The 26,488-nt window shown below is 46.9% G+C and overlaps 1 protein-coding gene across 1 annotated transcript; it reads left to right on the forward strand.

The window, feature by feature from the left end:
- Nucleotides 1-25,734, forward strand: LOC121333912 (hepatocyte nuclear factor 4-beta-like). Its single transcript, XM_041400707.1, has 10 exons — nt 1-704; nt 6,663-6,834; nt 8,709-8,803; nt 16,825-16,931; nt 17,925-18,080; nt 18,730-18,817; nt 20,035-20,187; nt 22,276-22,512; nt 24,033-24,146; nt 25,306-25,734. Exons 1-10 carry the CDS (start codon nt 590-592, stop codon nt 25,440-25,442), a joined length of 1,374 nt encoding a protein of 457 aa, XP_041256641.1. The 5' UTR covers nt 1-589; the 3' UTR covers nt 25,443-25,734.
- The last annotated feature ends 754 nt before the right edge of the window (nt 25,735-26,488 follow it).

A 26,488-nucleotide genomic window follows, 5' to 3' on the forward strand; every position in this document is an offset into this window, starting at 1 on the left:
GAATGAAGCCTCATTTTCCTCTTCCAGCTGCGACTCGAGGTGTGAGCACTGTGGTGTCTCAGGGAAGTGACGCAGGTTCTCAATGCTGACCTGCCTTAATGGTCTTCACTTGGCGGGACATTGATTTATTGTCCTCACGAGCCTCAAGTGACACTGTTTGCTCTTTCCCCAAGGGCTGGTAGGCCAGCAAGGTGACAACTGGTGACTGGAGGTGACCACTGCTCTGCGCTGGGAGAGTGACACATGTGTGTGACGGCCTCTCCTCAGCCCTTCTCAAAATGTTTGTGCAGGAGCAGCCATAAATGCGGCTGTATCGACCCGAAGATGCAATCCAAGGCGCTTGAGCCTAGGCCTTATCTACATCACCTTATCAGGAGCCAGAGAGCGAGATGCACCCCGGGAAGGGAGGGGACTACTCCAGAGGGTTTGGCCTCGTCCCTTCTCTTCTGGCACGGGGAGGGACTGCGGGCAGAGCTGGGTAATGATTTGTCATCGCGAGGACCGGGGTGTCTCTCTCTGCAGAGGAAACCGGGGCCGTGATTGACAGTGGGGCTGTTTCTGCCACTTCCCCCGCTGCTGTCAAGTAATAATGAAGCTTTGTCAGTCCATCATGGACATGGATATGCCAGATTATGTCGACTCCTTGGACTCCTCTTACACCATGCTGGAATTCGACAACCTCCGCGTGCTCCCCAATAACACCGGTGAGATTCTTGTTCTTTTTCTCTTGAATAAGCTCCACTACTTTTGCTGTAAAGCTGGACACAGAGGAAAGGCTGGTGGGAGATATGGGGCAAAGGGTGGAAGGGGTAATATTTAAGCAGCTGACCTGTCAACCTCTGTTAGATCCGTGGTTATGCTTGGGCTGAAATGCGACCCCTTCGCTGGTCGGTCCCATTTTGGGTTATTCTTTTCATTGGTGGGCTGAGTGTCATGCCCTGAAGAGCCCACCAGGTTTTGCAGGTGTTGGTAGAGGTCTTCATGGCATTCCCTGGATTTGTCCTGCTGTATTGCATATGAGAGGAGTTATTACCAATATTTCCGTTCAAATGTGTGTTTCTTTCCCGTGTGCGACTTCAGTTGACATTTAATCCTCAGGAAAACATGTCATCCCAAACAGCATTTGTCCATGACCGTGTGCCCTGTTTGAGTTGGTCCTGGGAACCTGAACTGAGAAGCAATATCCAAAACATTGCTAGCTTTGTGTTCCTTTTCTGGCTACCATGATGGTCCAACAGTTTTTAGGGCACAAAGGACTTGGCTGGGAGGCGGGAGTGTTTATACGCCGAGACTTCCGCTTAGTTCGCAGGAGTAAAGCGCTTTGTGTGGTATTTAATTTTTCTGCAGTCAAAAGTACTCTGGCATAAAGTGAACTCCATCCTGTGAAATCAACTGCTCGCTGTGTAAAAATAAAGGGCATTTTGGTCATCTTGCCTGAAACCATTTGTGCAACTGAATGAGATTCGGGCATTAACGATCCCTTTGGAGAGTTTTGGCAGGCTTTTAATTTGTTAAGAAGCTTAGTGAAATTAAGATGGGATTTTCACATTTGCTCATTAACTGGCTTATCAAAAGAAATCAGAGTTTCAGGAGGGATATCACCTACAATACAAAATATTAGACTTACTATTGCGGGGCCTGGAGGGAGGTCAGAAGACAAGTAAAGTTAAAAGGCCCAAAGGAACTTGAATTTAAAATTGCCTTCTGTAAAGCTCTGGCTGTCCCCAAATCAAAGATTTTCGATATATATAATTTTTGTAAGCTCCAGCTAGACTGGATCTTATTTTTGCAGAAAGTTTTCCACCTCCCATCCTATTCCAGAAATGTCATTTAACACAGATGTTTTGCTTTGTCACTTCCCGTTGAACAAGAAGATACTTTTCACTTTTTGAAGCAGCACAAATTTCCCTGAAATTCAATATAATTTTGTAAACGAACCACCAGTGTCTGTTTGGGCTCTCTGTTGATTCATGCAGTAGAACTGACAGGTTGAGTTTTTTTCTGAACTTTATCGAACTCAGTATTGTGTTATTTGTTTAGCTGTTAATGACTAACCAGCTCTCTCGGGAAGTAGCTGCTTTGAAATTAGCTTGTTTGTCTTGTGTAAGTGTCCTTTTCTATGGTTTGTAAAAATAACTTCAAAAAATACATGAAATGGCCATTCATGGAAATCTATTGCTGGCCAGCTGAGGTAATTCAAAATCACAGTTTCCTTGTGGCTTCAAAAATATTTTAAAATTTCTTAGAATCAAAAAACAACCTCATTTTAGGTATTTTTTTAGAATTATACTGGATTTTTTTTTAAGATTGCTTATATCTCTCCTAAGGTTCATCTGTGTTTTCCCTAGTAAATGATGACAGCTTTGCCCTCTATAAACATGAACAGGAAAGGATGAAATATTTATCTTGGTGGACTCAGTGCAGTTTCTTACCTTCTGAACAATTCCAAAAGTGAAAATTGGACTATTTTCAAATAAGGTCATGCTTTCTTGAAACCAACAACTTCCTTCTTCAGAACATTATTTTATCAAAATTTTGGGTGGAATGATTCTGTGGAGCACTTCCTATGCTTAGATGTTTCTTCTTCATGAAGTTGCTGTCATTCTGAGATTTGCCCAGATATTGGCAAATTGGATTTTCCACCTTCAAATAGCTCATAATTTGCCAAATATTTTAAGATTAATTCAAAATAAAGAATAGAACACTTTATGGGAGTGATATAAGAAATATGTAAGGTTTAAATAGAAAGACTGGCAAAAGCAAAGGAGCAAAAATCACTGCTAATTCTGTCTTTCCTATGTGAAATATGTGTTGCAACAGCAGAATTTTTCCCATTCTGTACAAGTTTGTTTCCTTCACCTTGTCTGGCACTACAGCCCACATTTTCAGTTTTGATGTGTGGTTAATGGCCATTCCCTCACTCTCCTGTCAAAGCTGTCTCATTTTGGTGAAGATGTGAAGCAGTGCTGCAATGCAGCCCCAATTCTTCATCGGAGAGTTGGGGAGCGCTTTCTGCCAGGGTGGTGCTCGTTGTCCTGTCTCAGCCCCACACTCCACACTGATCCTTGGGACCCTGGCACGAGGTTGGTGAAATCTTTCCCAGCCCTGCAGGAGTCTGACCCAGTTCAGACCGTGCAAAAGCCACCAGAGATGTTTTGGGAGTGATTTACCATCTCTCAAGCTTCCAGTGCCTGAACAGCACCTTCATCATTGCTCCTCTAGGATTTGGGGTCACTAAATCACAGCTATGTTCTATATCTCAAAAACTCCTCTATTTGCTAAAAGCTGATGTAGAAAGAGGCTGACCCGCACGTGGCCAGGGTTTAAACCCCCTCCTGCCCTACATTTGTGTGTACAGGTTTCACAATACTGGCTTTGGCACCGAGTTTGGCTGCGTCAGTTCAAGCCCTAAACCCACACTTGTGATCTCTTCACATTCTAGCCCAGCACATGTAATTTGGGGATTTGTTAACTGCAAATTATCTGCACCAAAACTAGGATTTCCTGGTAGATAAAAGCCACCCTGGAAAGTATTGCAGGACAATTCTCTTTTACAATGTGCATCTAGAAGATCTGTAGCCAGTAAAGGAACTGAAAGGAAAAGCAGTGCAGGGGTCAGGTATGATGAGAACATCCTCAGTGTCATTCCTTATCACTGTAAAACTGGCATTATCATCTCAGCCCTGGTTAGACAATGATTAACATACAGAGGCAGTAGGTACCAAAAAATCTGTGTGCATTTCAGTTGTGAACTTGGCTGATCCCAAATCTGGGGAAGCCACCGGGCGCTCTTCTCAGCCTTAGGGAGCTCCGTCTGCACCCTGACCGTATATAACTCAAAAAATGGTTAAAACTTCAGATATTTCTGTCAATGAACCTTGGGGACAGCCCCAGTGAGGGGTCTGGCCACAAGCAGAGCCTCAGCTCAGCCTGGGAGCACAAAAAGTCAGGATGAGTTGTGGTCTCTTCCTGGAGAACAAAATCAAGTGCATCTCTCCAGTGGAGATGGCAAAGGCACCGCGGCAGAGCACAGGAGCTGCTCAGATTATCTCCCTGTGTCAGGCAGGGATGGAGCACACAAAGCAGATTTCACAGGCAGGCAGGGGACTGTGCTGCCAGGGATCCTGGCCTTCCTCTGCCTTTCCTCACAGAGATCAGCCCAGGAAAAACTCAAATACTGGGGAGGTTTGAAAGCTGTCTCTTGAAAGAGTCTCCTGGTGCCTGTGATATCAGCTGTGCTTTGCTCTTCTCTGAGCTAATTCTCATTTGGAGCCCATCATTAGCTGGTGACAGGATTTTGTAATTAAAAATTGTTATCATAATTAACGTGCGTTCTAGATTAGGGGTTTCCTTTTATTTTTTAAAATTTCTGTCCACATTCAGCCAATTCAGCTGAAAAGGACACGTGGCTCCCTCCCACAGTTTGAACTTTTAGCTGTGGAGCTGCCCTAACGCAGAGCCACCCAGCTCACTGGTGATTTGTTTGTGCTTCCATGGATACAAGTGAGGGCAAAATTTGGTTTGCTAATTTCCAAAGGCCTTCACACACACAGTGCTGATGGTTCCCCTCCAGTAATACCTGGTTTCAGGCCAGATTATTAATTTCTTCCTTATATCAGCAAGCAGATCCTCATGTGCTACTCGCATAAAAGGAAACAAAGTCTTTTCTGGTGCGTAAATACTTTCCAGCATCAGGAATATTCTGCAGTCTGGACCTGGATGAGGGGTCTGTTGGAGACCTAAACTGTTTGACCTTGGCTTGATTCCTCTGAAGTCTAGAGAAAGCATGAGTGAAGAGGAAATTGGCTGCCTTATCTTTATTTCGGTTGTGCAAATTTTTAAAATGGAATCCAGCACAGTGCATTTGTTTATGGTCATGTGCTCCTTCAAAAAATGGATGGAGCAACAGATGCCCAAATGTTCTGCAGTTATGCTCAAAGGAATATTCTGTACTGTTCACTTAATACTAAGATATTAAATAACATAAAATCAAGAATAATTGGGGAAAAAAAGCTAAAAATCAACCTAATTTGCCATTAAACATCTCTGACATAGACAATGTTCCCAAAGGACCCAAGTGTCACTTCCTGATAAATGTCAGGGCTGGGAGAATCTTACACAGAATTTGGGAAGAGACAAATCTCAATTCCTGTCATTATGATCTAGGAATGATTTTGGTGCTGTCATTATTTCTTGCCATGTTGCTCCCATCTTGTTGTAACCCACTTATTTACTCATCCATATGCCAGAAGGTGAATATGGACCAAAAGGGTTATTTTAGGAGGTGACAGGAAGTCTGAACTTTGCATTAGTGAAATCTTGGCTAAAAATTCTTAGTCTTAGCCTTAGCTAAGAAACTATCCAGTTTTTAAAAAAACTGAAGCTTTGTTTGCTTTGCTAATTTTTTTTTGGGGGGGCAGGGTGGGGTTGATTACAATTCTCATTGCACAGCAATACTTTCACTATAAATTTTTATGTGTATTCACACACAAAAATAACCTTCTCTCACTCTCTCTTTGTATGCGTACATTCTGTGCGTGGAATACCCACAGCTGTTTTTATGCATTATGGATTAGAAAACTCTCTCTAGGCAGATCAGGTGGCAATTCCTCCCCTTTGAGCAGTTTTCTCTAAGAAACTGCTGAGCTGAATTTTCCCATCTCTGTTGGGAGGATGTCCCATCCCAGAGACACATCAGGGTGTGCCTTGTCCCAGGGATGTTTCTGAGGTCACTGGAGCACGAGATGGGCCCCCCTGGAGCACAGAACATGCTCCCAGAGGTGTGATAAATTCATAAAATCATCCTGCAGCGAGTGCCCAGGTCAGGCTCTGCAAACAGCTACAAACACTGTCAGCTGCCCTCTTAGTGAGGGTCTCCTCTCCTTTCCTTCCCCAAGCTGTGCCTCAAATTGGGAGGATTAAGAGGGCAGAAAGTCTGGTGGTTAGGGCAGAGGGAGAGGTTCCAAGGGGAGTTTTCAGCAGTGTGTACACACAGGGGCAGAGCTATTCCTGCCCCAAACGAGTGGGTGCAAATGGAAGACATGACAGAGGGTGTTCATATCACCTAATTTTCAGTCCCTAATTTAGAAGTCTGATCTTCCTGCACACCTCTGTTGCTTTCTAGTGGAAAGCAGTGAGCCTCTTCAGAGAGAATTTCAGAGGAGGGACCAGACTTAGAACTAAAGTGATGCCTGTGGAAGCTGCTGTCTCTGCCTTCCAGCTGCACAGGAGCTCTCAAGAGCAGTCTTTTATCTTCAGCACCTCTATCATGGGCATGAAGTTGTTCATCCTTTCTGCCTCTGCTGTTTCTTCTCTGCATTCTATTTATTTGAGTTAATGAGCTTTTTTTCCTATTTTCTTCTGTGGACACCAGCTTTGAACCATGTTCTCCAGGCATCACATTGAGGAGGTGGTTCCCCATCCCTCAAAAACAAAAAACTCACATGCAAGTGAGGTTTCTTTATATCTCTCCAGGAAAGCAGCGATAATTGATAAATTCTCAAGAGCAGTTTGGGCCATGCAGCTTGAAAACTCTCTGATCACTCAAGTGAAGAAAAACACCAATACCAGAAGCAAAGGAGCTGATCTTGGGAAGAGCATGGCCATAAATTCAGATGTTTCCATCGCAGGGAGCTCTAACTGTCCCCGTTCTCTGCCTGCAGAGGCCATCGCGGCCGAGTCAGCAAATACCAACCTGCTCCCCAACGGTGTCAACTCCCTGTGCTCCATCTGTGGGGACAGGGCCACGGGCAAGCACTACGGGGCCTCCAGCTGCGACGGCTGCAAAGGCTTCTTCAGGAGGAGCGTCCGCAAGAACCACGTCTACTCCTGCAGGTACCGAATTTCGGCAATAAACAAATGCGATTTATCCAGGAAATGGTTTGGGGTGGGGTCAGGGGGTCTCAAATGCCAATTTGCCACGCCGTGGAGGCCACCAGTAGGACTGCAGTTTGGTTTACATGGAGTAAGCTTAGTCTGATCTTTAAACTCAGTCCTATCTCATTTGAACCCCGAGACCTTCTGCGGCATCGAGTGATGCATTGAGTGAATTTGCCATCACTGCTTTCCCCACAGGGTAAATTGAGGGAAAATCATAGATGTGAGAATCACAGAATTGGAATAGGTTGGAAAAGACCTTTAAGATCCTCAAGTCCAACCCCAAAACTTGAGGTTTGACTGATGTGTAAAATACATAAATACAGACACTGGGTGTGGAGTGACACCATGACCTCGTCACAGCCCAGCAAGGGGAAGCCAAGGTGGCAAAGGACCAAAGCTCCAGAGATTTCATCTGTCTTGCTTTTCCTGGTAAAAAACAACAGGCATCCAAGAATCTGTCACCTCCTAAGCCCTCTCACAGCTTCTCCATTTTTGTTTTGAAGTACAATAAATTATGTACACTGACTTATCAGTGATGATTTTATGAATATTCTGAGAAATATGTGTGGACCAGAGATGATTCACATCCACTTTGGCACGCAGGTATACATTGGAGAGAGGTTTTTTTTGCCAGGAGGAGGCTATAAATTATAAAGCCGCTATCTTGATTGACCTTAGAAAAATGATATTTATTTTAGCACAGGAGAAAGTGGAAAGAAATCCCAAACATCAATACACTTAAGCCTTTCATGTCTAGTTAAAACCTGGAAGTTTTCTTTCTGTTCCAAAGCTTTTCCTCCTCTAAGGGCATTCCAAATTTTTCCAATGCGAGTCGCCCTCCTTGTTCAAAATGTTCCTGGTGCCCTTATCACTCCAGGACACACCAGCCATGAAGGACACCTGAGGTGACAGCCATGTCCACCTGCACAGTGCCCATCCCATGAACTGTGGGATTCCTGCAGGAGGAGATGAGCTCTATAATGGTTTATTTGAAATTTCAGCTGTCGGTCTCCTGGGAGCGGAGCTGTTGCCTCTCCCCAGGAATCCATGAATCTCTGTGATATTTGGCAGCTCAGGGAAGATCCACAGCATGGAAGCCAAGCTTTTGTGCAAGCCCTTATTTGGTGAGCTCAGCCCAGCTCAGAGCTCTGCTTATGGCAGACATGAATTCCTCTGCAAGCTTTTGGGCCTTTGTACCTTTGGCTTTTTACCAGTCTGGGAAAGTGCCTCAGCTTTCACAACCTGATGGTCCCGGAGCAACCCAAATCTCCTCTCCGCGTGAAAGATTCCCCATCCACTGTTTTGCCCTCCATGGGGAGAGCTGCCAAGCCTGTGTGGGCTGCCCCTGGCACAGCACAAGGGTTCCTAAATCCCCATGGAAAGGAGGAGGAATTAGAAGGCCGCAGAACAAGGCCGCAGACTCAATGGGCTTGTGGCCCATAACGCATTTTATTCTACACAAAACGCAGAATAGTTAACAAGTGAAATCAGACAAACCCCAACGCCAAACACCCAAAAACTGTCTGGAAGTGGGAGATGGAGCTCCTACAAAAGCACAGCTTGGGTCACAGTCATGTTTTCATGGCCAAAACCATCCCAATCCCTGCAGGGTGGGTGGTCTGCAGCCGCTGCGCTCCCAGCTGGAAGGAGCGGCGGTGGGGAAGAGGAGGAGCTGGGCCAAGCTAACCTTGATTCAACCCATTTCTGGCAAACTTTTGACTCTTCTCTAGGATCATGCAGTGTGGAGCTCAGGGAGGTCTGGGGCTGTATTTGGGGCTGCTCAGGGTCACAGATGGTTGCTCCATGTTGAATTTCCCATCTCCTCCCAGGTTCAACCGACAGTGTGTGATAGACAAAGACAAGAGGAACCAGTGCAGGTACTGCAGGCTGAAGAAGTGCTTCAGAGCTGGCATGAAGAAAGAAGGTGGGTGCAAAGAGACATTTCCAGCCTTCCTGCTGCTGTCCTAGGCCCTGTTCCACTGCAGAGCATGGTGGGGAGCAGCAGCAGCACTGGCTGGAGAGATGATCATTGTGTGTCACAGAGAGATATTTTTGTTGCAGCTGTTTGCCATTTTATCTCCATTTCAGTGAGAGCCCAGTGACATTATTCACCCATCCTGTGAGGCTGGTTTTTTAGTTCTGGGAAAGGGATGGGCTTCCTCAGGGCTTATTTGGTCCCTAAGTGCTTTACAATAGCAATTTCCTCTCTCCATACCCACTGGTGTGGCTCCTAATCCCACCTGTGCCAATCTCAGCGAGGATCTGCCACCTCCAATCTCATAAATGCCATCAGTTTGCTGCTTCAGGTGGTGTGGTTGGCTCAGCTGATGCCCACGTAGCTGCACACAAGGGCAAGGTACAGCTGAGCACAGAGCCTTAAGGAGTGGGAGCCTCTCCATGGCACAGGGCACACGGGCAGAGCTCCAGGAGCAGAGTGACTCATGTGTCCCCCACAGCTGACTCATGTACTCCAGCAGGGGACATGACTCAGAGCAAAACCCTTAGGTCGTGCTGCTGGTGACAGGGTGACTGTGGAGCCAGCACCAGCACTGAAGGGCCAATCCCACACTGGCCAACACTTTTTGTTGCACTTCCCATCATCTGCATTGAGGGGGTGCAGAGTTGTAGGTTTGGGTGCCAGTGACCATCAGGATGTGCCCTTTCCAAAGGAAATGCTGTCATACTGCCTAATGCTCTGCAAGGAAAACCCATTTCTGTCAACCTGTGCCTACATACAGCTTCCCTGGGAAATTCTGAGATCTCCCACAGCACTTCTGACCTCTGCTTTTCCAGTTCTGCACACTGGGAGAGCGTGGATGATCCTGTTTTATTGTGATTGTCCTTGTCCACTGAGTGCCTGACAAAGTGGGGGCCCAACCCACCCAAGGTGCAGGTTGTTGGGTGATGGTTTCACACTCTTCACCCTTCATTTGTGCTGTTTCCCAACCCACTGGCAGCTAAAAGATGAGGGAGGTAGAAAGGAGCTTGAAAGTTTCTTTCCATGTCACCAAGTTCACCCAAGGGGTGGAATTGTGGCCCCACTGAACCCAAAGGGAAATTTGCCGTTGATTTCTTGTAATTCATAAGATTTTACCGGTGATTAAATGATCTTTCCCATGTTCTGACCATATGTTTTCCTGGAGAAGGGTGTTTTGAAACCATGGATGAAGTAAAAATGCCAACTGGTTTAATTTAGGAGAAATGGAGTAAATACAGCAGATGGAAAAACAAATAGTCCTCAAATTAATGAAGACAAAATTGAAGCTGATTTGGTCAGTTCTAGATGGGATCAAGCCAACTGCCAATGCAGCAAACTGCACTGCTTGGACAGGCTGAAATCTTGTTATCAGATCTATTCTTTGAGCTGAAGCATGATTTTTATTGGTTTTTATGGTAAAAGTTATAAAACCTTGGCTCATGCCTCCATCACTGAGTGCAGCTTGATGGGAGATGACTCATTTCAAGTTCCACATCGTCACATTCCTTGAAACTTTTTTATGAGTGCAGTCAGGTTGTGCGCTCGGAAAATGCTCCTGTGTTTGGCAAGGAAGCTTTTAAAGCACCTTGAGCAACTGCTGTGCAGAAATTAGCTTAGCTGACCAGAGCTCTATCCCGAGCACATGTGCAGGACTGGGAAAGAAAAATTCTTGCACAACTGTGTGCACAAAAAGAACACAGCTATTTGCTTTTGGGTGGTTCTAGATTAATATTAAACAGTATTGCGAAGCGTTAGGGAGGAGGAGAAGCCATGTCTTGGATGGGGCACTACTGGAGTGTCCAAATATTTGTACAAAACCTTTTGGAGCGTGCAGGGGTTGGTGCTGGGAGGTGGCAGCGGTGACATCCACACTCCACATCCGTGCTCTGCTTCCCAGCACTGGCACAACCCTCTTTCCCTGGCACATTCCTTTAGGGCCAGCCCTTATAACGGCAGTCAGAGTTTCCAGGGTGTGGCAATAGCATTGTTTATCCACGGCAGAGGGGAAGGAGCTGGAAACGATCCTTTTCCCAGGCTGGCTGTGACAATACACCTGGGGTGGGGTCAGCGGGGCTGTGTCACCCTCGCCGTGCCCCACTGACCCACTGCTCGGTGTCTGTGTGCTCAGCCTCGGAGAACTTGCTGTTCCCTGGCAAAGCTAACTGATAAACGGGAATTTTGGATCCAGAGGGATTGGGTTTTGTTGTTTTTTAGTTTTTTTTTTTTTTTTTCTTCCCCCACAATCTTCATGTGTTGTAAGATGTGATGTGGCACATTTAGATATTTCTTTTTCTCCATTTTTTTTTTCCCCCTTTTGGAAACTTTTCTAGCGAATAAGGAATCACAAGGAGCTGTGCAGCCTGGTAGAAAGGAAATTTCTCCCTGAAGAAAAAAACATATAATACAAATACCTGAGCTACACAGTGACCAGATCTGCCTGAGGTTGCAAGATTTAAGGGGAGGTTTAGGTTGAATATTAGGAAAAGGTTCTTCTCCCAGAGGGTGGTGGGGCACTGAACAGGCTCCCCAGGGAATGGTTGAGAAAATTACCTGTTGATCTTTAGATTGCTTTGTCTGTCCAGCCTGAATTCAATCCTATTTTCAAGAAAGACCAACACTGCCCTCCACAAAAGGTTTGTGAATTGGCATGAGATCCAGGTTCCATCAGCAGTAATGAGAGCAGGGAAGGGACAAAACTTGAGTCTTGTGGAAAGACCAGTTCCCAGATTTCCTAGAAAATAGCTCACTCCGAACTATTCCAATTGCATTTTTGGTATCAACAATTCACTTTAATAACAACCATTAAGGTTAGGATGAGGGGAGGGGGAAATCCTTGTCTGAACAAAAAAACCCTCTTATGTCCTGAACACCTTTTGTGATCAGGATCTAAGATTTTTACAGGAGAGTCACTCCTTGATTCTTGTGTTGGGGTTAAGGCTGGGGCTGTGCCAGAGTGGTCTGGATATTTTGGGGATTTTCTGGCTGTTCCCCCTGAGTTCCTCTGTCCTCAGAAGGTTCAGTTTCTATTGTCTTGCACAATGCTACCAGACAGGTTTTTGGCCACTGCAGCATCAGTGGCTGAGTAGAACACCAGGTACTCAAACACCCAAAGAAAACAGGGGGATTCTATTTTTAGCACCTCCCTGAGATCATGTTTAACCTGGAATAAATCAGCAGGGTGTGATTCCTCAAGTGAGCCAGGTCATCTCCTCACATGGAGCTGAGTGCCTGAAAACCTGGAAGCCTTTTGAAAGGACTCAGCTTGCTGGTGGGAGGGAAAAAAAATGAAGGGTTAATATTTAACCTCTCATCCCCTTCAAAGTAATTTATGAATGTGAATGAACTTCTTTAGTTTTATGCAGAAGTAAAAAGAATTGTTATATCACTCACTGCTGCAACAGTAAGGAGGAGGGAGGGTTTGAGGGTTTCTCTTTATTATTGTGAAATTGGACAGGTTTATAGGACAGTTTTATTAGTGCTTCACAGGGCCTCTATCTTGTTTCATACCTTTTGTTTGCACATTTCTTTTGCCAGCTTTCAGAATGCTGGGACTGCAGTTTATTGCAGAGAAGGATGGAAAAGATAAAGGATCTTCTCTACCTTCAGTAGTCATAAATCAGCCCACAAGCCCATGAAAGGATTAAATGTACATGTACCATTGGGATTTATTTGCAAATAAAACACACCACACCTACAAAATCCGAGGTAGCTCAGGAAAAAAAAAAAAAAAAAAAAAAAAGAAAGATTATTTGTGGATATAAATTAATCAGGCAGCAGGAGGAGTAAATCTGTTGGTGAACACAGAAACACTGTGAGCACTGGTGAGTGCACCACGCAGGGACTGCCCCCCTCCTGCTCCCTCTGTGCCATTCATCACTGCATTTCCAACCCCACCAGCAGTAACTGAGGCTGGTTTTAGTGGAATAATGATGGAAACAGTAATTCCTGTGTAGGCAAAGCTGGAACTTCCTCACTTGCTGCGGAAAGTTACTGGTTTGCTGCTCTCCCAGTGCCTGTGCCCCCATTTACTGGGCTCCCTGGAGGTTCCTCATCCCAGCCTCTGGCCCTGCATGGCAAGCAGTGAGGACAAACAGTTTGGGAAGCAGGGGCTTGTTGCAATCCCACAAACCCTGCTTGCCCAGAGTGTCCAGCCTTGCTCTGGGTGACAAAACCCCTCCGAGGGCTCCCCTGCGTCACAGGGAGGAGATGTTTGTTTTCCCATCCTCTTCCCACAGCCAGGACAAGTCCCTGGAGGGAGACACGAGCATCCTTCTGCCCTCTCTCCCCTTTCCCTGTGGGAAAGCCCAGCCTGGGGCCACACTGTCCCTGGCCAGCACCATCCTGGGGACTCGTGTCCCTTCTTGCAGGGCTGGGTGGCTTTTTGTGGTGTTTTCTGGCTTTGGGAATGTGCAGAGAAGGGTAAAAAAAAACAAAACCAGGAAGCGAAGATTCTGCCAGGCACTTCTGGAAATAGCAGCCCTTTGGGAGACAGAGGGATCCAGCAGTGGGTTTTTAGTCTTTCCTGCAGGTTTGTTGAGTTTTATTGACAGCAAAGCCAAGATGACACCTGAGCCCAGCACCCCCAGGGCCAGCACGTCCCTCGAGAACTCCCACTGCCTCACCAGGAGTGACCTGTCCCTTCCCTTCCACAAACACAATAAATACAGCAATATAATCACTGCACGGTAATAGATTAATTTTTGTGGCAGGTGAAACATTAACTCCCCTTTGTATCTAATTCCATCACATCTCGGGTGCTTTCAGCGATAACACCCAAATCACCTTGAGAAAGTCACTCTGTACCATCCACTTGCACTGGAAGATTGAGCTTATCAGAGCATGAGGGAAGCACTGAAATATGTGCCATAAAAAGGCTGGGGGGAAAAACAGGCTGAGGCTTCTTAAAGGAGTCTGTCATAGGGTCCAGGTCTGCCTGGCACTGGAGGATTTACATAAAATCAGATGTGTAACTCGATTGGAAAGGTAAAACCTGTCCCTTTTCTTGTAAGTAGGCAGAGATGCCTGCCCTGAGAGCATGTAGGGGAGCATCTGATATAAATCCAGGTGTAGAAGCTTAGATGGGGATTTTACAAAATAGCCAGTGATGACACAGATGGAGTCAGGCTTGTTTCCCCTGAGATGCTGCCACTCTCCTTTCTGGTGGACCAGTAAAACCCACAAAGTGTCAAGATTATGGTTCCTATAACCACCTTCACCTTCAGGCTCAGGGCAACTTATGCTGCTGTCTGAGGAGGGTTAGCAGAGGCTCCCAAAAGCTGTGCTGTTTTTTCTCTAAATTGATGACAAATTGCCTCTCTGCAGTGCCCCCAGCCTGAAAATGCTCCAGGGATGTGTTTGTGTGTGGCACCTTTCAGAAATGGATGCAGCCCCTTGCAGGCAAGGCTGGCTCTGAGGCACAAAGTCAGATCCCCACAGGCTGATCCTGACTGACAGCAAGGCTGAGCCCCAGATCTTGGAAAATAAGCCCTGCACTCCTGTTGATAAGGGGAGGCATTGATTTTTGTCACTGGTGCTTGTTTTCTGCCCTTTTGCTTTGTTGGCCCCTCATCAGAGGCAGGTTAGGAAAACAGAGCAGTGGTTGGACATGAGCAGGCAGCAAAAAACACCTTCCCTCAAACTGTGCAAAGCACTGCCCATATTTTTCCTTCCTATGGATTCCCAGGAATGAGTCCTGATGCTCTAAAACAAGACCCAGCAGCGAGGCAAAGACTCAAAAGAATGATGGCAAAATAACTCTGCAGATTCTGCAGAAAGGGAAAAAAATTGCAAAAATATTCCCAAAAGTGGCCACTTTTGAGATAAACCCCCAGTATTCTGCACCCAAGGGGTTAAAGCTCAGAGTGAGTTGTGCTTTGGCAGCTCTGTTTGAGTCATTTCTCCCCAAAAAAGCGAAAGGAATCTGGGATTGCTGCGTGAAGGAGGAGGGATGTGCTGCCCTGTCACCACATGAACCTTCCTGCTCCCTCTGCCTCAGGGACATGGCAAGTGCCTTTTGAGCTGTTTGTGGCCAAGGTCTGTGAGCTGCCAGGAAAACACTGAGTGTGTTCAGGCTCCTTCCCCCAGCCCCGAGCTGCTGGACAGAGGCAAGAGGGGCTGGGGGAGAAACCAGCACTGAAACCAGCTTGGGTTAAATCAAAATTTTCTTTTTTTCTCTGCTGCTGTTTCACTCCATTGCTGCAGTGGAGGTGAGTCAGCTCTCAGAGACTGCTGCAAAAATGAGCTGCTGAAGTGCAATCCATGCCTGCTGTTCCCTGTGCAGGGCTGATGGAGCATGAGGCTGGCTGTGACTCGTGCTTCAGGGGGAAGGATGGTTTAAAGGGTGGAATGGGCCTCAAAAATCAGTGGGGGTTCTTCCAATTCATCATGGCATGTCCAGCAAAGGGTCTGGGCTGATCTTCAATCCGCTGTGGTCCCTGCAGTGTGTCTGAGGTCTGTGGTGTTGCTGTTTCAGGACTCTGAGCTGGTTTCCAGCAGGGATTTGCAGCAGCAGGGCTGGTGACAAACCCTGGCTTGGTGCTGTCCTCATGTGTCACTGCTGTTGGGGATTCAGGCTGGCTGAAACCAGCTGTGTGATGGGAAACACTGAGGGAATGGTTTAAAGGGGGATTTAAACTTCCTTTTCTTTGAGCTTCCTTCATGGAGTGACTCTTTCTGTGCCCCAGGAGTGGGGCTGTCCCCTGGGGTCACCACCTCAGGGGCAGGGGACACTCCAGGGCTGCTCTGAGGTGGCATCAGGGGATGTTTTTCCAGCCCTGCCATGAGCAGGTGCAGCCCCAGGAGCACCCTGCTGTACCAGGAGCCCAGCACAGGAGCCCTCAGTGCAGCCACGGCACAAAGGGTCCTAAAGGCTCCAGCACTGCCAGGTGCAGAGAGGTGACAACAAACCCCCAAATTCCCCCCGAGCTGCGTTAAATCCAGCAGGACCAGCAAACACCCCGTGGGTGTTGCTCTGACCCCCACATGGCCTCATGTCCCCCTCGTGCTTGGCCTTGTCCCTCTGAAGTGGCCTTTTTCCCTCCCCAGAGCCTGTTTATTCCAAATCCAACCACAGTGGAGGATCCTGCAGGAGCAAAGCCCCAAACACTCCTGTTTAGGGACCACAAGGAGCAGAGCCACTGCCTGGGAGGATTTCTCACTGCCACAAGCACTGGGAGTGTCTCACTGACAGAATCAGTCCTGCAGGAGCAAAGCCCCAAACACTTCTGTTTAGGGACAAGGAGCAGAGCCACTGCCTGGGGGGATTTCTCACTGCCACAAGCACTGGGAGTGACTCACTGACAGAATCACTGGGATTTTCTCACTGACACAAGCATTGGGATTTTCTCACACAAGCATTGGGATTTTCTCACTCACACAAGCACTGGGAGTTTCTCCCTGCCACAAGCACTGAGATTTTCTCACTGGCACAACCATTGGGATTTTCTCACTGCCACAAGCACTGGGAGTGTCTCACTGACAGAATCACTGGGATTTTCTTACTGGCACAACCACTGGGATTTTCTCACTGATACAAACACTGGGATTTTCTCACTGACACAAGCACTGGGATTTTCTCACTGGCACAACCATTGGGATTTTCTCACTGCCACAAGCACTGGGATTTTCTCTCTGACAGAACCACTGGGATTTTCTTACTGCCATCAGCACTGGGATTTTCACTGCCACAAGCACCGGGAGTGTCTCACTGACACAACCATTGGGATGTTCTCGCTGCCACAAGCACTGGGAATGTCTCAGTGACAGAACCATTGGAATTTTCTCACTCACACAAGCACTGGGAGTTTCTCCCTGCTACAAGCACTGGGATTTTCACTGGCACAAGCACTGAGAGTGTCTCACTGCCACATGCACTGGGATTTTCTCACTGGCACAACCATTGGGATTTCTCACTGCCACAAGCACTGGGGGTTTCTCACTGCCACAAGCCCCTCTCTCTCTCCTCTCAGCCGTGCAGAACGAGCGTGACAGGATCAGCATCCGCAGGAGCAGCTATGAGGACAATGGCTCTCTCTCCATCAACATCCTCACTCAGGCTGAGGCCATGGCACAGCAGGTAGGACACCTGGGCACAGCCCCTCCAAACGGGTCCATGGCCCTCAGCAATCCCAGCCCACCAAACCAGCCAGGGTTTTTTCTGCCCTTCGATGGCTCCTGCACAAATCCACAGGGAAGAAAATGCAAAATATCCAAAAGCAGACAGGAAAAAATCCATTATCAAGGCCATACATCCTGCAGGCAGCAGATGCACCTTTGGTGGGAGGTAGAAAGCTGAAATTCCAAGGGCTGAGGGATGTTGCAGAGCCCAGGTCCCCTCTTCCCCCAGCCTAAATTGTTGCTGCACCCCTACAATCTCACTGCATTCACACAGAATTTTATCCTTCCTCACTGCACTCTGTCCTGCTTTGAACATAATATTCCAGTCATGGTTGATTGTATCTCTCCTCATAACTTCTTTATCGGGGCAGAAAAATAATGTGAGTAAATCCACTGGCCTTCAGCGATGCTGATTGCTCTTTTATTTCATGCTCCACCATTAACTTCACCCTGAGCTTCCTTTAAATTCTTATGCAAATACCCTTTCCCCACTGAAACACACGGCCCAGATGTTGCACATTACATGCAGCAATGAGCCCACTTCCTTTTCAAAAATCATTGGTTTTAACCCTCTCCCTGCCAGGCAGCCCTGTAGAGATCCAAAAGGATTCTTTGTCCCACCTTGGGGGAGAAAAGCTGGATGCATTTTGTCATTTGCCTGGCAGGAGGGATTTCTGGGAAGCTGAGACACGGTGCTGCCGGCTGCTGCTAGGGATGGGAATGTTGATTTTTGTCCTGGAGAGCGGGGAAGGAGGCTGAGGAGGGCTGGGTGTGTGTTGGGACTGAGCACCACCTCGTGGAAGCTGCTCCGTGGGCTGAGAGTCGGACACAGCTGAGCACAGAGTGTCCAACCACATCGGGAACATCTCCTCAGGGATGAGTCCTTGCTGTGGAGGGTGACAAAACAGCGCTGATCTGCTGCAGACACAGCCAGAACTGCTTTCTCTTTCAGTATTTATCCCTGAGCCCCGTGCACAGCACAGACATTGCCATGAAGAAGATTGCCACCATCAACGACGTGTGTGAATCCATGAAACAGCAGCTCCTGGTGCTGGTGGAATGGGCAAAATACATCCCAGCCTTTTGTGAGCTCCCCCTCGACGACCAGGTAAAACCCAAAGGCCCTTCCCGGGAAATCCAGTGCCTTTGGAAGGGATTCCCAGCTGGGCTTTCACGGGAGGATCTGGCATTAACATACAGATCGCCCTATGCAGAGTACAAACAGGAGAGAAAGAGGGACCAGTTAAAAATACTACTTCAGTAGCCAAAGTCCCTCAAAATATAGATTTGGTCAGTCCAACCTGCATTAACATACAGATCGCCCTATGCAGAGAGAAAGAGGGGCCAGTTAAAATAACTTCAGTAGCCAAAATTCCTCAAAATATAGACTTGGTCAGTCCAACCTGCAAAAGATCCAGTCAAAAAATTCTGATTGTGTCAGGCTGCTGCAGTTCTGATTTTGCCTTTGCTGGTACTAATAATTGATTATAGAATCCGATTATTTCCTAAGAACTCAAATTACTCAAGCCCCTCTTTGCTCTTTTAGTTAAAAACAGCTTCTCATTTAGTTTGCCACGAATGTAGCACTTCTCAAAGTGAACATACACTGATATTTTCTAGCCCTGAACAGAACTTTATCTGTAGATCTGCCAGACCTAAGCAAACACCAAATGGGGCTTAATTAAACAGCAACAGCACAGCACTCCATCCTCTGCTTTTCCAACAAATCTTATTTCTGTCTCCTGTGCCACCTCCAGGTTGCCTTGCTCAGAGCCCACGCAGGGGAACATCTGCTCCTCGGGGTGGCCAAGAGGTCCATACCATACACTGACTTCCTGCTGCTAGGTAAAGTCGTGAAACACACTCCTGCTTTTATAATTCACCCCTCCCAAGTCATTCCCAAGCATTCTGCATCCCTGAGACCCCCTCTGCACTCCTGGGCATGGGCTGCACATCTGGGTGGAGACACAGTGCTAGAGTAAAAAGGAACAAGCAAATTCACTGGGATTTTTTTTTTTAACTGTTCCCTCACTGCTTTGAAATTGTGGATGAGAAAGCCTCAGAATTTAAATGGCATCTCAAATTGGGTTGTCTTGGTTTTGTATCTGAAATTGCCAAGGCCCAAGCAATGAGGTATTTGGGTATAGATACTTAAAAACTGATCAGAAATGTCTATTAAAAATTACAGCGCAAATAGGTGTTTCCTTTTATAGGAAAAGGAAAATTATTTATTTTTCAATTTATTTATTATTTTATAGGAAAATAGGTGTTTTCCACCACAGGTGGGATTGTTCTCAGAAAAATGAGAATACTGACCTAAAAGCTTCTCATTAAAGAAAATAGAGAGGGATAACTTTGTGTGAGAAAAGAAAACCAAAAATAGAGATGCAGCACTGCTTACAAACAGATGCTCAGTGTAACACAGGGCAAAGCAGAGCAGAACATGGAGCAGGCTGTGTGCACAGTGTGGGTGCACTGACGTGCAGCTGAGATAAATGAGGAGCAGGGGATGAGATCTGGGCTTGCTTTTCTCTCGTGGATCAGATTATAAAGCTGCAGACTGGAAATTGCAAATGGCACTGGGACTATCAGGAAACCCTCCTTTGGGAGCTGTGGTTGTGTTTGAGGGTCCCCAGGATGAGGGAAGAGATGAGAATCTTGACTCCGTGTTTCAGAAGGCTGGTATATTATATTATATTAAAATGCTATACTAAAACTACACTAATAAGAATAGAGAGAAAGGATCCATCAGAAAGCTAAAAAGGAGTGAAATAAATAACAAAAACCCATGACTCTCAGAGAGTCCACATGGCTGGACCATGGTTGGTCATGAAGTAGAAACAATCTACATGGACCAATCAAAGATGCCCCTGGTAAACAACTTCCAGCCATCACAGCCATCAGACAGTTATTGTTTACATTTCCTTTCTGAGGCTTCTCAGCTAGAATAGGAGAAAAATCCTAGCAAAGGATTTTCATAAAACATCACAGTGACAGGGAACTGCTGGATGAGACCAGGGCTAGAGCCAAAACTTGATGGGGAATTCCTCTTGTCTTTTTAGGAAATGATTTCATCATCCCAATGCACTGCCCAGAGCTGGAGATCGCTCGTGTGGCCACCAGAATCTTGGACGAGCTGGTGAAGCCCCTGCGGGACATCCAGATCGATGACAATGAGTACGCCTGCCTGAAAGCCATCATCTTCTTTGACCCAGGTGAGATTCCCTCTGGCTGCCAAGCACAGGGCTGGCACAGCAGCTGGGGCTCTCCAAAATCCAGGAAAACCCCTTGGAAGCAGCTCTACATCTCGTGCTGTAATGAGCAGCACTCAGTGGTGCAGTTTTAAGGCAGAAGTGACCGGTTCCTGAGTGTGAACTCCAGCCAGGCTGATGTGCAAGGCTCTGCAGGCCCTGAAGGAGTTTGGCTGCTGCAGGAGCTTGGCTTTGGGAAAGCCCATCAGCCTGAAATGCAGGAGATGATCATTAAGGACATACATGCCTGTATTAATTATGTATGAGCAAAGAGAGCCAAACAAGCAGCAATGTGGAGCATCCATAAGAGTCCAGAGAGCACCATCAGAAACCACAGAGAGCTGGGCAGCTCAGTGCCCAGAAACATCAGGGATCTGCTAATGGGTCTTGCTGGAAGCCAGCAGCAACCCAGGGCAGGGCTGGTCCACAGGATGGAGAACAGGGAAATACAGAGAAAAAACAGTTTGTTTTGAAGCTTTATTCCAGAAGCACAGGGGTTCTGCCTTGGCCAGGGTTCCAGTGGGTATCTCTGGAGCTCAGGGAGGAGATGGGAGAACAGTCCCAAGTCCAGACAATGCCCTTTTGTCTTTTAGCATGAGAAATCAGAGTGTCATCCATTAATTATTGGGTTTTTTTGCTGTATTCACTGATTCAAAATCAAGATCCAGGTGTTTCAGGAGCGTCATGGATTTTGGCTCACCAAAGCCTGCTGTGAACAGAGGAGGGGTGCTTTCATTCAATTGATTTTGACAAATTACCTTCTCAGCTGATCAGTGTCTCCGTGCAGCGTTAGATCAATGTGACAATGAGGTGCTGAGGTTTCAGCTGGAAGGAGGGAGTGTGAAGTTCATCCATGCTAACGAGCAGGAATGTCCTCGGAGCTCCGTGCTGACACACAATCATTTGTTCACCACTTTATCTAATCTCTTGGCACTACACTCCCCAAAATGTGGTGCCTGTGGATTCTTTGCAGACAGTGAAGGAAATGGTGCAGTGATGCAGAAATCTCAGGTTTAGATAAGAGCAGAGGCAGGAGTGGGAGGCTGTAAATGCCAGCACTTCACCCGACCCAGGGACAAATTTGTTTGCTTAAGGAAAGCTGGACCAGTGGTCCCTGAAAGAAAACATTGACCACAGGTCTAAGACAGGAGAGCAAAACAAGAACCTGATCCTGCAGCGAGTGTAATCACAACATACAGGCACTGAAACTCCTTGCATTTAGTGGTGGCAGTTGTGACTCAAAGTTTTCAGGGGAAAATTCCAGGCTGTTTCCTTGGAAGGATAAATATTTTAACTTCTAAATTTTTCCCCTTTGCTAATGGCAGTAGGCAGACACATCAATGTGAAGCAAGCTGTTATTTTCTTACTTATTTTCTCTCCTATTTTCTGACAGTTTCCCTTCAAAGTCTCCTCCAATTACTGTTTCCCCTCCATTCCCCTCACAATTTATCTGTTCCATGTGAGATGTGAAGCAATGGCAGCCCAGCCTGCCAGCTGATCTTGGAGACCCTCTCAGAGCATCACTGCCATCTCATCCTTTTCCCTGCACACAGCCCCCCTGTGAGAAATGCTACTCACTTCCAAAAACTTAGAAAGGTTTATTAAAACCTTATAAAAATACAACAGAAGATAGATTTTTCTCTATTCAATTGAATAGAGGAAATATTACAGTGCCAGGAGCAGAGGATTTTCCCCATCATGTGTTCACCCACACATGGAGGTTTTGCCTTTTAACCCTTTAGCCGCTCCCAAAGTTCTGTCCATCAACTCCTCCATTGTCCAGTGGTGGACATCACTGCCTTAAATCCTGATTGGAGATCAGCTGTTACCATAGTGACAAGCCCTCCCAAATGTTCCAAACCCAGGCCACCCCTGATAACAACACAAGGGGGTAAAACATGACTATAAACCTATAAAACTTAACAGATATACATCATATTTGCCTTTTTAATCGTGAGAGCCAACCATGGCGTTACTCACCTACCCCACTGCCTGACAGGCCAAAACCTGCCTGCACAGGCCACCAATTAACCCCATTTCCCTCTGCCCCAGACTGCAAAGGGCTGAGCGAGCCGGGCAAGGTGAAGAACATGCGCTTCCAGGTGCAGGTGAACCTGGAGGATTACATCAACGACCGCCAGTACGACTCGCGCGGCCGCTTCAGCGACATCCTGCTGCTGCTGCCGCCCCTGCAGAGCATCACCTGGCAGATGATCGAGCAGGTGCAGTTTGTGAAGCTCTTCGGCGTGGCCAGGATCGACAGCTTGCTGCAGGAGATGCTGCTGGGAGGTACGAGGCTGTCCCGAGGAGGGGCGGCCAAGCTGGGTTGTGTTAAAGCTGTTGTAGGGCTTTGTGTCTGCTGGGGGAGGGTTGTAGGAATGTGCTTCTTGTTGATGGAGTGACAAAATTGTCCTATGTCTCCTTAAAAAGGAAAAAAAGCCCAGAAGTTTCTTTCCTCAGTTAGCAAAAGAGACACCTCATAAGACCTGAGGGACTTTCAACTCAAACTTTTGTGGGGTGTTTTACCAAGAGCAAGAACCTCTTGCACCTAGCTTGGTTTTTCTCTGTAAAGAGCTTTGTTATTTTGCCTTTTATTAAAACTTTTCTGTTTCCAACACTACCACAGAAGCCATCCTGCTAATTTTAAGCCTTCTAAGGTAGCTGAGCTATCTTGGGTGTGATATAGGTCTCAAGAGCTAATAAGACCTGACTCAAAGAGACCATATACCAGAGGATGGAGGGAAAGGATTGGGGGTGTTCAGCCTGGAGAAAAGGAGACTCAGGGGTGACTTTATCACTCTCTACAGCTCCGGAAAGGGGCCTGTGCTCAGCTGGGGCTGGGCTCTTTCTCCAGGCAGCACTGACAGACCCAGGGCACACAGTCTCAGGCTGTGCCAAGGGAAATATAGGCTGGATATTAGGAAAAAGTTTTTTACAGAAAGTTCTGGAATGGCTGCCCGGAGAGGTGGTGGAGTCACCATCCCTGGGTGTGTTTAACAAAGCCTGGATGTGGCACTGGGTGCCAGGGTTTAGTTGAGGTGTTGGGGCTGGGTTGGACTCGATGATCTTGAAGGTCTCTTCCACCTGGTGATTCTGTGAATTCTATGAGGACAGAGAGAAAGGGTTTTAAGCTGAAAGAGAAAAGGTTTAGGTAGGATGTTGGGAAAAAATTCTTCCCTGTGAGGGTGGGCAGGCCCTGGCACAGGGTGCCTAGAGCAGCTGTGGCTGTCCCTGCATACCTGGAAGTGCCAAGGCCAGGCTGGGTGGGGTTTGGAGCACCCTGGGACAGTGGGTGGCATCCCTGCCCGTGGCATGGGGTTGAAATGAGATGAGCTCTAAGATCCCTTCCAACCAAAACCATTTGATGAATTGTAGCTTGAAGGGTCCTTCTGACTCCAGTCCAATCCCAGAGCCATTCTTTCCAGCCTAGCTCTGGAAACCCGGTGAGATTCACAGCAAAGGATCCCCTCTGTGGTGTGGCCTCCAACCTCAGGCAGTTTAAGGCAGACAACACATCTTTTGTTAGAAACATGTAAAAGTTATAACTTTATGGGAAACCCGGATAAGAGCAGCACTTGGGACACACCACCAGGCAGAAGAGTACAGCTGGAGAGCAGCTGAAAGCCCAGACATCCCAGGGGGCTGCTCCTACACAGCCAGAGCCTGAGAGCAGGGGAAGGAAGCAAAGATGAGCCATTAACCTTCACCCACAGAGGTCTTCCACATCCTCTGGATGGAAAAGATTTAGCCCAGAGCATCTTGTCAGGAGCTGTGCATGGAATGATGTCTCTTCCCAACTGCACTTGCAGGAACCTCTGCTGATCTCCAGTACCAGTCAGCACCTCCCAACCTCAACCTGGAACCACTGCCAGGACACGTCCTGCAAAGCAACATGACCTCTGTGATCCACACTGCTCCAGACCGTATGTCCCCCTTTTTATGTTATTTACAGCCTATTTTTACATTATTTACAGCCCATCATTAGTGTCAGCATAAGCAAGGAACTGGGCAGCAGACACAGCTCAGAAAAAAAAAATATTAATTATTAAATTAAATTATTAATTTATTTAAATTTTTATTTATTTAAAAAAGTTTGTTTATTTTTAAAAGCTTATTTATTTAACATTTTATTTATTTAAAAAAGTTTATTTATTTATTTTAAAATAAATTTAATTTACATTCTTTAAGTTTATTGAAGTAAATGTGAGTTTAGTTTAGTTCTTTAAGTTTATTTTAATGAGTTTTAAGTGTTACACTGGAATCAGAGCTCACAGCCCCCCTGGCTGACTCCTTTCCATGATTCCAAATAGAAGTTAGGGTTTGTAATGGTAGCATGACCCAGGGGGGTTTTGAGATATTACTGAAACAACACAAGATTGAAAAAAAAAAGGGCTAGAAATCAAGACTGGGTGTTTCTATGGATTTGGCAGCACTGGGAGGAGCCACAATAGAGGACAGATGGTTCTTTATGGCTGGAGTTCCCTGTGGCTGCTGCCCAACAACAGAACCTGAATACAAGAGCATCTTCAATCCCCCTGGGCACTGCTGGGCTGTGGGTTAAGGCATTTATCCCCTGTAGGACCACACTATTGAAAAAGGAAAATAGAACAGGAGGTGGAATTTAACAACACTGCCATGTAATCACAATGTCCTGTATTCACAGTGTCCCTCCCTCTGCCAGTTACAGTCATTTACCTCCTGTAGTGTATTTTGCTGTTTCTCAGCTATATAAATGTTGGCATCATGTATTTTAAGTGGCTTTTATTTAGCTTTTAAGCCCCTTTCCGGCAAAGGAGATTAGAGAAGTGCTCTGTAGATGAGGTGCAGTGGGGCTGCAGGCTGAGCTCCTCTCTGACAAGGAGATGAAGGATTGAAGAGCCCTTGGGGCATCCCCCAAGTGCAAAACACTGAGAAGGACTGGTCCATGTCTGCCAGTCCACCCTGTGCCTCCTCACAAACCAGGAAAGGAGGACGTGCCAGGATCCCCCAAGCTCCTGCTTTTGAGTTTGTAGGATGGTTTGCCGATTTCTATTTGAACAGCATCCAAGCCCACGTTAATTCTGTTCCTTTTCTCTCCCACAGCATCTCCTGAGACATCCCTTCCATCTCCTTCTGCCAGCACAGGCAGTGAAGACTATAAACTAGGCTCTAGCGCGGGGCCCAGCACCGTAGTGCAGCTGCTGCCTCAGACAGCGATGCCCAAGCAGGAGATTTTATAGGCAGAGGAGGAAGGAGGAGCTGGGAGCAGTGTGGGATCCGTGCTGACAGCGAACCGGGCCCTTTCTCTGTGCAGAGGCCAGGCACAGCACGGCCCTGCCCGCAGCCTTCCCCGCCCGTGAGCCGGGACAGGCACAGCCTGCCCAGGAGCCTCGCCACGGGATTGCCACCAGCAGCACCCCCGGAACAAGGACTGGGGTTGGTGCCCTCCTCAGCAGGGCCAGGACTGGCAGCTCTTCGGGTTTTGTGTTCGTGACCATGGCTCGGGACCCTTCATCAATCCAGGGCCTCGCACGGCTCCTGGTAACCCTCACACAGCGTGGCCTGAATTGGGATCAAAAGGTCCATTCCCAACACAAATTTAATTAGTTGCACTCCCATTTCTTCTGTTAAGATTTAGGAAAAATATCATCATCATCATCCTTAGAAGGCCAAGGCCTTATTCCACCCAGAGGGGCCTGGTCCCTATAGGGCAGCCAACGCTTAATGCTGTCCAGTTCTTCTTTAGGAACAGAAGTGCCAACTTTTTGCTGTTTTCCATAATTTCCAGTATAGCCAGAGTCCATTTGTGAGCCAGTGGATGGGCTCTACCTTGTGAGCATATCTAGCAGCAAAGATCTCTGCCTCTTACCGTGGCTGCTGCTCTGGCTGATTTGGGTAAACCCCAAATCAAGGCTGACTTATCCCAAACCCTGCTTGTTATCTCCTGCAAACTTTTACTGCAAACGTTTTTGGAAGAAGCAAATGGCCAACAATACCTTTGCCCAGTACACAGATGTGATTTTTCTGTACTTTTGTGTTTCTTTCTAATGTCTGCAATGTGGCTCTAAATTAGCCAAGAAAAGGAACAGGCAAGCCTGTGAGCCATTTTTTGTCAAAAGGGTTTGTATTTAAAACAAGGTGCTTCTGCCTTAATGTAACATTTAATCAGCAGTTCAACAACAAATTGAATAAGCCCAGTGGTGACCACACAGCCTCAAGAGTTCCCAAGGTGCTGTCGTTGTGCTATGGAGTTGATTTGAATGAATGGGACCTTATTAAAAAGCAA

The sequence above is a fragment of the Onychostruthus taczanowskii genome, unplaced genomic scaffold (assembly GCF_017590055.1).
Source record: "Onychostruthus taczanowskii isolate IOZ18803 unplaced genomic scaffold, ASM1759005v1 scaffold18, whole genome shotgun sequence".
NCBI classification, from domain to species: domain Eukaryota; kingdom Metazoa; phylum Chordata; class Aves; order Passeriformes; family Passeridae; genus Onychostruthus; species Onychostruthus taczanowskii.

Bases quoted from the DNA above. Each gene is read 5' to 3' on its own strand.
- LOC121333912 (XM_041400707.1), top strand. From the start codon at position 590: ATGAAGCTTTGTCAGTCCATCATGGACATGGATATGCCAGATTATGTC. The intron at 6,835-8,708 runs GTACCGAATTTC...ATCTCCTCCCAG, and splicing joins AACCACGTCTACTCCTGCAG to GTTCAACCGACAGTGTGTGA. The intron at 20,188-22,275 runs GTGAGATTCCCT...CCTCTGCCCCAG, and splicing joins CATCATCTTCTTTGACCCAG to ACTGCAAAGGGCTGAGCGAG.